Raw genomic sequence first — 11,358 nt, 5'->3', positions numbered from 1 at the left:
TTGTAAGCAGCCATGTGACTGACTGAATCCTTTTGAACTGAAGTTTGACTTCATGCTAATTGCCTTTCTCATATGGATGATATGTCTTGTTTAAGACCTAATAAAGGGTTCTCTTTAAAATGTATTTCACTTTGAGGTTACTGCTCCTTGGAACGGAGGACAATAAGGTCAGTTGGCATAACGAGCTCACAAAAGCAATATTCTACATCTGATTCTAGTCAGTAGTCGCTGGGGTCTTAAAAGTTTTCAAGTAGCCATCTAAGGTGCCACTATTGGCCTCTCCTCATCCAGAACAGAGTGAAGAAAATCAAACATAAATGGAGCTACTTAGCTTCAAAGGGTGATGGAAAAATTTGCAAATATACTGGTGATGGTTGCACAGTATAATACAACCTGATTGAATTATTAATCTGAAGTATGTTGAAATTGCAAATGTTTTGTTACATGTATATTTACCATAATAAAAATAAAAAAACACATACATAAAAGACTCAGTTGATAGGTGCTAGATGTTATGAGTTAATAATTACATATATTCCCAAACTTATTGCCATCTATTCACTTCTGATTCCTAGTACCCTATAGATTGGAGTACCCCTGCCCCTTAGGTTTCTGAGACTTTAAATCTTTATGGGAGCAAACAGCCTCATCTTTCTAACATGGAGTAGCTGCTTGGTCCACACTGCAGACCTTGTGATTAGATGTTGAATGCACAACCCACTATGTCACCAGGACTCCATGATTTTGTATATTAGGCATTCTTGAGTCCTAGGGGGTGGGGATGTACAATGGCTCATAGAAACCTATTTGTAAATGTATCTTGATCTTTGTTTAAGTAATCATTTGTAAATAGTTGAAAAAAAATTTAAACGAGGAAATGGGCAGGGGGAAAATAAGCAATTATTCTGAAAGACTAACCGGCCACGTGAACGTCAACCTGAGGACAGACCTACAGGCTGCCTAACACTGCTGATAGCTCTGAAAGGGATCACGATGAAGGTTCCTGGATAGAGTAGAAGAGAATGTGAAACAGAACTTAAAATCATTAAAAGTATCAGGCCTGCTGATGGGATGGAGACTACTGGAACCCCTAGAATATAGTCACCCATCAAGCCTGGAACTGAACTCACTCCCTGTCTCAAATTGTAGCCTAGCCATACACAGGTCTATAAGATGAAAACCAAACCCTAAACCTATCAAAAGAGCAGCATTTGTCCAGGATACGGCTCAGAAGGCAGGGGACGATAGAACAAACGGAAACCGTCAACATGGGGAGGAAAGGGCAAGAGTGCTGTTACGTTGTGGAGATTAATGCCAAGAAACAACGTTTGCACGAATAGTTGAATGGAAAGCCAATTTGCTCTGTATGCTTTTAATAAATCACAATAAAACGTTTTTGTTTTCGTTTCTTCAAACTGCAAATAAAACTTGACCAGATTTAAAGCGGGACACCATTGACGGGGTGGGGCGGGGGTGGTGGTGGTGTTCTTGATTAAAATTTTGGTCTATATGGACCAAATAGACCGTTCCCTAGCTTGTCGTGCATTCTTTCAAAAAATCGGGACTTTTTTAAAGCGCCAAAAATCGGGGCTGTCCCGCTAAAAGAGGGACGTCTGGTCAAAAGTGCCTTTAGAAACGACATGGGGAAATAAGAGTTTGGTGGGGAAAAATGAGACTCACAAGACTTAAAATGTTTTAAAATATTTTGTTCAGATTTTCATGAGTCGAACTTAGTTTCCCCTAAATTATCTTCGTCGTTATAACTTTTAGCGTCATAAAAACTAAGATGAGAGGCAGAAACTACATCTTTACGTTAGTCCGCAGTTGCTTGTCACCATTCACTAAGGCAAAGAGCTGTTTTAAAGCTCCCCCTTTCCTCCTTTACGGCGGCAATAATTAAAAAAAAATTTTTTTAAAGAAAAAATTAAAAGACCAGGGAAGCCATCCCGCCAGCGGGTTCCGACCGCAGCAAGCTCAAGGCGCCTCTGTGAGGTGCCTCCGGGAGGAAAAGCGACCGGCTCGAACCAATCGCGATTGCGCCTCAGGACGATGTGCGACGAGACCGGAAGTGACGTAGGAAGCTGCGCCGCCTGCGTCCGCGGCCTGACGTCTCGGCTCTGGGGCTTCTTCGGTCGTTGCAGAGATAGCCGGCTCTCACTACACGGTGGCTGCTGGGAGATCATGACGGGGAAGAAGTCTTCCCGGGAGAAGCGGCGCAAGCGAAGCAGCCAGGAAGCCACCCCGGCCGCCGCAGCGCCGGACCCGGTGCCCACCCTGGCCAGCAGCGGCAGCGGCAGCACCAGCGGCTGCGGCAGCACCAGCGGCTGCGGGAGCGTCACCTGCTGTGGGAACACCAGTGTCAGTGGCAGTGTCACCGGCGGTGGGAGCATCGGCAGCTGCTGGGGTGGGAGCAGCGTGGAGCGCTGCGAGCGGCGGAAGCGAAGGAGCACTGACTCGTCGTCCAGCGTCTCGGGGTCCCTGCAGCAGGTGCGTGCGGCTGCCGAGCCGCTTCCCAGGGCTGCTGCTTGGTCCCTGAGGGCCGCCGAGCGCTACTCGCTGTTCGCGTTATCAGGCTAGGGTTCCACCTGGGCTGAGGTGCGCCTTCCCCAATCCCGAAACGTTTGCTTTGAAGTACCAGCTTCTGACTGGCTAACTTCTTTCAACTTTTGACCCCTCCCATCCCTGGTTTCTTCCCTCTGCCTGAAAATCAGGAGGCGGGAGCTATGCATCAATTTCCCTTGGAGCTAGGCATCAATGCCCTGGTGAGCCAGACACGTGACTTCTCATTTTAGCTTTACTTTTTAATTTGTTGTTGTCGGGTGCTGTCGACTGGCTTCCGCGTAGCAACCCTGTGTACCACAGAATGAAACACTGCCCGGTCCTGCGCCGTCCTCACAATTGCTCTTAGGCTTGAGCTCATTGTTTGCAGCCACCGTGCCAATCCATCTTGCCGAGGGCCTCCTTTTTTTTGTTTCCCCTCCACTTTTCTAAGCATTGTGCCCTTCTCCAGGGACCGATCTCTCTAGACAACATGTCCAAAGTAGGTGAGGCAAGTTCTCACCATCTGTGCCCCTAATTAGCATTCTGGCTGTACTTCTTCAAAGACAGATCTGTTTGTTCTTTTGGCAGTCCGTGGTACTTTTTGTATTCTTTTTTCATTGGCCTTTAAGTAGATGTGGTTAACTCTACATCATAGATAAAAAAATTGTGGGCAGGACATGTACCCAAGATAGCAATTAATAGCGTGTAGATTTCAGCCCAGATATCTGACTTTGTCAGAATCATGTTTTTTATTGTCCATCGACCTGGCAAAATAATGTGTTCTTTAACCCTTTAAAAATAGTATCATAAAACAAGTACACGAATACATGCTTGAACAAAATTCATACAGCAAAGAAATAAAGAGAGACTCTTGAAAATCGTTCTTTGTGCTTCCCTTGATTCAACCCCAGAATCAAAGCCCAATGCCATGGAGTTGATTCGGACGTACAGTGAACTGTTTTTGGGCTGTATATCTTAATAGGAGCAGGCAGTCTTGTCTTTCTCCAGCAAGTCAGCTGGTGGGCTTAAACAGCTCACCTTGCAGTTAGCAGCTAAACCAGTTCACCGCCAGGACTCCACAGTTTGACACAAAACCCTTCGCGTTTTCTTACCCTCTGTGTGCACTCAATAAATTCTTACTCTTATGCTTTATTGGGATTCCACTCCCCAAATTGAATTGGAGAATATCACCAGGTCATTGGGATGAGGGTCTTTCTAGACCTAGCCCTTATTTTTTAGTGAGAGGGATATTTAGGCTTCCAGTATTTTGCTACCACAGTGGACATTAGCTTTAGCTTTAATTAGGTCTCAGGAACATTTGAGCAAAGAGAATGCTGACTTGTCTTTTGGCCCCTATGAGTCAGAATTGACTTGATGGCAGCGAATTAAGTTTTGTTGTTTTTTGCATTGGCTGGGCTTTTAGTGTAGTGTTGGACAATAACAGTGATAGTAGGCCTACCTCTCCCATTCTTTCGTGGGGTCATTTCTAATATCCCATTAGAAATATTTTCCATAGGCTTATGAAAGATGATGTCTGTCCCTCAAAAACCAAGTTCATGGCTGGCTAGTTGATTCTGGCTCAAAAGACCGACAGGAGAGAGTAGAAATGCCCTATAGGGTTTCCAAGACTGACATACCTCTTCCCCAGCTTGCTAACCTTGTGGTTTGTCTCCCCAAATGCTTAACACAGTGTGTCACCAGGGTTCCATCTTGGATCATATTATGGAGATTGTCTTTAATTCCTCGTTCTCTGAGTGTTGTAGAGTTTTCTACAAATCAGATACCTTTCTGGCATTCAGATAGCATAATTTTTCTTCTTCAACTGTATGAAATGATTTTATTCATATCTTTTATTTTTATTCATTATTTTATTCATAAATTAATTGAGCTGCATGTACTTAAAGTATGGGGCAATAAACCCTATTTGGTTTGTTGGTTGGTTCTCATCTGGAATTCATAAGATAATTTACTTTTGTGTTAATAAGTTAAATGGTCTTAGGGCATTTCATAGGGCTGGTAAGCACCAGGTCCTTGGTTCAAATCCACTAACCCCTTCTCAGGAGAAAGATGATGCTTTCTACTCTGGTAAAGAGTTACAGTGTTGGAAACTCATGGGCTTTTAAAAAGAGTTACAGTCATGGAAACCTACCCGTGGAGAAGTTCTACTCTGTCCTAGAGGGTCATGATGAGTCAGGATTAAATGACCAGTGAGTTTGGTTTGGTTTTTGGTCCGATTTCCATACAAGTTAACTCCTTCCAGCTATCCATGCAAATACTTCCCCCCATGTATATTGATTTGTATCCTGTAGCTTTGCTGAACGTTTTTTAGTTTAATAGTTCTTTTAGTTGAGCACTTGGGATTTCGTATATATACTATTATATTTGGAAATACAGATCTTTTTACTTCCTTCACCCCAATTGGAATGCCTTCTCTTTTCTTGTCCAATTGCCAATATTGTTGGGTGCCTTTGAGTTGATTCAAACTCATAGAGGCCCCACATGACAGAACACAATGCCCCGTAGTTTTCTTGGTTGTAGAAAGCAGATTGGAAAGACCTTAGATTTGTTGTGGGGAGTCCGGGTAAGTAAGTTATTGAAACAGTTTAGGCAAAAGATGATAATAGCTTAAACCTGTAAAAGTAGCTTTGGAGAAACTGGTTATATTTGAGAGAAGAGAGACAAGTGCCCCCAAATGTATTGATTAACAAATTACTTGGCTGCTTTTGGAATGTTTATATTGTGTGTAACAGATTTAGAAACCAAGTAGCCCCTGGCAAGCAGCATTGCTTGATTGTAGCAGTTGTGATTTGTTATAGTTTTGCTGTCCTTTTCTATTTATATGTCTTTAGGTAGAACGTAGCTTCATTCTTGCATATACAACATAGCTTCAAAAAATCCATGGGAAAATGGAATAGAAAGATAATGAAACTTTTCTGCAAGTTTTTTGTAGCCCCTTTGCATGGAAGACTTAGGTGTGAATGACCAACTCGAAGAATACTTGAATTCTTCAAAAGTGTACAATTGTATTCAGTATTGAGTATATGTTCATGTTTATGTCCTAATATATTATCAAGTTGCTGATTTAACTGCAGCATGAAGAGTAAGATCAGAGAATACTGTACGGTTAGTTAACCTGTGGTTTTCAGATCTGTTCAAAGCAAGAATTTGGAAATGTTTAATGAAGAATAATTTATTATGTAGCATCCTATGCATATTTTATACATTTTGAATAGTATTTAATATTTCATTTTCTCTCTCAATTTTAGGAAACCAAATATCTTTTTCCATCTTTGGAAAAAGAATTACTGTTAGCAGAACACAGTGACATTGAAGAAGGTGGACTAGACCTGACTGTGTCTTTAAAACCAGTTAGCTTCTACATATCAGACAAAAAAGAAATGCTTCAGCAGTGCTTCTGTATCATAGGGGAGAAGAAGTTACAGAAGATGCTTCCTGATGTGTTAAAGGTACTTCCTTGTACACAATATCAGACAATATGCATATATGCGAATACAGCTTTTATCATAGTGGTCACCTTACATATGCAATTTATACTTGAGTGTTTTCAATTAGAACAAGTTACATGAAAAGACATAAAAAGGGATTTTGTGAATCATAAATTGCCTTATGTATTTAAATATTTGTCAAGAAAAAGATGAGGCCTTTTACTATGAAGGCAGGAATTTTATTGAAAAGAAATAATTCTGTTAACTGAAACTCACTGCATTTTTTACTCAGCAACCCAATAGGACAGAGTAGAACTGTCCATTTGGGTTTTCAAGATTATAAATCTTTGTAGGAGCAAACAGCCTCCTTTTTCCCCCATAGAGAGTCTGGTGGGTTTGAATTGCTAACCTTATAGTTAGCCCAATACGTAACCCACTGTGCCACCAGAGTTCCTTAATACAGGAGCTAGCGATTAAATTGAAGGAATAATGAATCGTTTGGTGCTTTAAAAAAATAATATAATAGACTGCTATGTAACTACACAATGATTGTTAGGTAATGTATTTCATCGAATTCACAAGTGTTTCCATGTACTTGTGAAAATTATCACGGGAAGAACATAGCATTATTCTGGTTTTATAGTTGTGGAAAAAGAGCTTGGAAAAGGTAAACCATGTTCATATATCTGGAAAGTATAGAGCCAGGACTTGAATGTTTAATCCTTTAGAGAATTGCCTGAAGTGAAATTAAGACTCTCTAGCCACTTGATTTATTCTTTAGTTTGTTCTCTCATGATAAAAAAGCTTTTATATCTTCCCACCAATTTTTAAATAAAATGTTCACATGTTAAACTGGCTCTTTTCTTATTTCATTATACAAAAAGATATCTGTGAATCTACTTGAGACTTACAATTTGTTCTCTTATGAGATTTTGTTAACTGGATTTTTTAACATGCTTTCTAGTTTATGGTGGAATTCTATTACATAACATGCATTTTTTTTTAATATCCTTTCCTTAGAACTGTTCAATAGAAGAAATTAAAAAACTATGCCAGGAACAGCTAGAGCTCCTATCTGAAAAAAAGATCTTGAAGATTCTTGAGGGTAAGAATACATATCTATATATTCTAGTACATGTCTTCGATGTAACTTCTAAGGTATTCCTTTCTTATTTTGGGTATTAACATCTTATTTATAGGTAGCATTGAAGAGTTTTTTAGCTCTCTGTGTGTTGAGATTTGTGATTACATGTCAGAATAACATTTCATCGTTTGCTGACGTAGAGTTTTTCGAAATCAAGTGTATGTAGGTAAGTGTGTAAGGTTGTACATCGTAAAATGAAATAGAAAAGGTTTATTCAAACTGCTATACATAGTTAAAAAGACCAAACTTTCTCCTAAAATAAACTTTTACTTGCTGCTGTGTCTTCATAGCTTAATCGCCTTTTGCATATCTCTGCACTACTCAGACCTTTTTCACAGATAAAGGAATCCCTTAGACTTTGCCAACATTCCTGTGTGCCTAAGTGACTCCTCTTTGTGTGATACTTTTTATTATCTCTAGAATTTTGGATTTACAAGCTCCCCCGCCCCCCAAAGTTTTATTGGCACATAATTTACATATCATTCAAGCTTTTTCCTCTTGAACATTGGAGTGATATTTGTATTAGTTATATAAGAGCAGGAACAAAAGTAGATACCTTCAGTTTCTAGAAATAATTTTTAATTTTGCTTTTCCATGAACTTTTTGAAGTCCCCTCATGTAAACATTTAAAAAGTGTAACCTTTCAAAACTATAAAGTTCCTTATTCTGCAGCACTTTTAAAGTTGACATTTTTGTCTGATTGAATCATGTTGATGTTTTTTTTATAAGCATGTTTTATATAGTTTATTTCGTTTATAAGGTGACAATGGTATGGATTCTGATATGGAAGAAGAGGCAGATGATGGCTCTAAGATGGGATCTGATTTAGTCAGTCAGTAAGTTAAAAAAAAACACTTTCATTTTGATTTCATACCTCACGCATGTGATAGTTTTGTGTGTTTTATTTCTAGAAAATAATTCTACAGTGTAGAAGAATTGATTTGATGTAATGATCGAAAGCCTTATACTGATTGCTCATTTTGGTGTCTGAAAATAGAGTTAATCGCTTTCAGCATGAATGTGGTTTTCTCCAACAATTATACATAAGACAACACAGATGTCAACCTAAAGGAGATTCAAATCTCTCCTTAGAATTTGGATATATACTTCGTAATACCTAGCATTTATCCAGCATGTACTATGTACCAGGTTCTATGTTAACAGCACTGGTGATTTTATATTATTGAATTCTTCCGCATATCTAATACTATTCAATTATAGTAGACTCATTTCACAGATGACTTGGTAAAATGGTTCATTTTATATATGTACTCAACTGAAAAAAACAAAAAGCAAACTCACTGCTATTGAGTCAATTCTGACTCGTGGGGATCATATAGGACAAGTTAGAACTGCCCCTGAGGGTTTCCAAGACTGTAACTCTTTACAGGAGTAGAAGACTTCATCTCTCTCCCGAGGATTGACTGGTGCTTATGAAGTACCGATGTTGTAGATCACAGCCAACTCAACCACTAGGCCACCAGCATTCCCTGAAGTTCGTAACAGCTGCTGACGAAGCTGCTGAGCCCAGAGCACAGACCTGTGCCTGGTTTCCACTGATGACACAGTGGGGGGCTGTGGGGAGGGCACCTGATGACAACAGTCCTTTTTAGCGTCTGCTCTCTTCTCAGTAGGGTGCAACTACCCCTCTTGCCCAAATCACTCCCCGAAGGTTACTGGGTGTAGTTAATTGGAGACTTACTGTCCGTGTCTGATTTGCAGGTACTTTCACCGTTCAACTTCTCTTTGGTGCAAAACCTAACTACACATACATATAATTTGATTAGTGGGATGCTAAAAAGTACCTACAGTTCTGAAACAAATTCATCAAAAAAGAAGCATGCTTATGTTTTAAAATAAATTTTTCTACCGTGATAGCATGGCCAAGGGGTCAAAGGTGCTAGATTATAATGTTTTCTGCTTTACCACTGCTCATCAAACTCACTCTCAAGAATTTTAGCCTCTATAGATAACTTTTGCCTGGAAAAGCAGTTTCTTTGGTGATTGCCAAAGACTGATTTTTATCTCATTTTGCAAAGCTTAGAATAAGAAAAGTTTTATACCACAAGTACACAATTAAGTCATTAGAGGCAGTGGAATAACTAAATAGTATATATTTAACTTAAAATCTTGAGTACTTTTTCCATTTCTAATAGTGCTATTGAGTAGGTCTCACTGAAGAGGGAGAATTTTACTTTATGTTACAACTCTTTAATTTTTAAATCATTTTATTGGGGGCGCATACAACTCTTATCACACTCCATCCATCCATTGTGTCAAGCACATTTGTTGCCATCATCATTCTCAAAACATTTTCTTTCTACTTGAGCCCTTGGTATCAGCTCCTCATTTTTCCCTCTCTTGCCCCACTCCTCCCTCATAAACTCTTGATAATTTATAAATTATTGTTATTTTGTCATGTCTTACACTGTCTGACATCTCCCTTTACCCACTCTTCTGTTGTCTGTCCCCCAGGGAGGGGATTATATGTAGATCCTTCTAATCAGTTCCCCCTTTCTACCCCACCTTCCGTCCACCCTACCAGTATTGCCACTCTCTACACTGGTCCTGAGGGGATCATCTGTCCTGATTCATGTTACAGCTTTAAAGAGCACCAAAATTATTTATTTGTAGCAAAGCTTTTGGAAACTCACCATATTGCTTGGCTTTCTCATTATCAACAGACTGACTGTTTTTAGATCATCTCATACAGTGATGCCTCCTCAGTTGTCGAACTCAGTTTGTTCCAAAGTTGTATTCAAATACCCAAACTTACTGACAGCATCAGAAAGTGGATTCTTTCTGAGTGAACAAAAAATTAGTTGTGTATTTCCTTGTGCTACAGAATAAATTCTGGCCTGAATATTTGTTGTGCAAAGTCTATAAAATGAGACTAAGGGAGATGACATGGAGGTCAAGAAAGGTGACCTTACAGCCATTATGTCAGTGTGTCAGCTTCTTATCGCCTTATAGATAGGTCTTTACCTTCTCATCTTAATTTTAATGAACAAAAATCACTTTAATAACGTAGAAAAAGGGATGTGTGGTATTGAACATCCATGAAAGTTGTGATCGTTTCTTTCAGAGCCCCCTCTTTGTCTTAAGTAGTCGTCTCTACTTGATCTCTGGGTTCCATTACCCGTTGCAATGGCTACACAGAACTCACAGACACATTTCAAGAGGAAAGGGTTTATTAAGCACACTAATAACTTGTAGTGCCAGTGAGAAATGCTCAGGGATGAGGTGTTTATCAGGACATATCACACAGTTCTGTCAAGTCTGCTAAGAAATGCCCAAAGAGCATACTGTTCTGCTATAAGCTTCAACCCAAAGGCCGTCTGCTCCATTTCTTTGGGTTAGCCAATCCAGCCTCCCCAATTAAGTGTCCAGAGGCAACCCACCCCACAAGCCAGCCTCCTGCAAAAAAGCACTCATCTTTACTTGTTCCATGAGTGGGGGAGTCCATCACTCTGGCTCTGGCTCTGGCTCCTGGTTCCCTGCTCTGGCTCCTGGTTCTGCTGCTGATGCTCTGATGGTATAGCTGTCTTCTGGATCCAGGAGGTTGACTGCGCAGGGACCTCAGATCCCAAGAATGTGCTCCACTGCTGCCTCTTGCTGGTAATGAAATCTCTCTACTGGACCTATCCAGAGCAAGGTCATTTAAGAGACTTTGCCTAGAAGAGCCACATGAAATAATTCACTGCCCTGCACCACCTTTCCCCCTTCATTAAAGTTTTTATCAAACGAGATATCCCATTGGTAGAAAGATCTCAAAAGATGCCACATGTGGCATTATGCAATATAAGAGGGGTGTGCATGTGTGGTATATAGAGCATCTACTCTATTAACTGTTCCTGGGTAGTTTAAGGAGGCAGCCAGTGAGTGCTTTAACTGTTTGCATCACTTAGGAACTCCCTATGTATTTTAGTTTCATTTATTCCAGTAAAGATTTGAATGTGCAGAAGTACTTTACACTAATGAAGCTATATTCTGAAATTACCTTTACACTTTTATCTCCCCTCACATTGTCATCTTTTTTTTTTCTATTGCCCTTTGATGATGATATTATTTTTTAATCAATTTATTGGGGCTCATACAATTCATCACAATACATAGATCAATTGTATAAAACACATCTATACATTTGTTGCCCTCATTATTCCCAAAATTTGCTTGCCTCTTGGGTTCCCGGAATCAGCTCATTTTCCTTTTTTTCCCCCTCCCCTT

General features: G+C 39.8%; 1 protein-coding gene across 2 annotated transcripts in view; it reads left to right on the top strand.

Annotated features, from left to right (window-relative positions):
• The first annotated feature begins 2,131 nt into the window (after nt 1–2,131).
• Nucleotides 2,132–11,358, top strand: part of CAAP1 (caspase activity and apoptosis inhibitor 1) — a 40,730-nt gene continuing 31,503 nt past the window's right edge. The window contains exons 1-4 of one of the 2 annotated variants that reach the window (XM_004712353.2): nt 2,132–2,487; nt 5,808–6,008; nt 7,008–7,092; nt 7,892–7,967. In XM_004712353.2, coding sequence (XP_004712410.1) covers nt 2,182–2,487; nt 5,808–6,008; nt 7,008–7,092; nt 7,892–7,967 — 668 coding nt within the window. In that variant the 5' untranslated portion in view covers nt 2,132–2,181. The remainder of the gene's footprint in view (nt 2,488–5,807; nt 6,009–7,007; nt 7,093–7,891; nt 7,968–11,358) is intronic. The other variant, XM_045289253.1, reaches the window with a different exon arrangement.

The sequence above is a fragment of the Echinops telfairi genome, unplaced genomic scaffold (assembly GCF_000313985.2).
Source record: "Echinops telfairi isolate 266 unplaced genomic scaffold, ASM31398v2 ScPeMD7_25;HRSCAF=90, whole genome shotgun sequence".
Lineage (NCBI taxonomy): Eukaryota > Metazoa > Chordata > Mammalia > Afrosoricida > Tenrecidae > Echinops > Echinops telfairi.
This window is presented reverse-complemented; position numbering and strand designations above follow the sequence as displayed.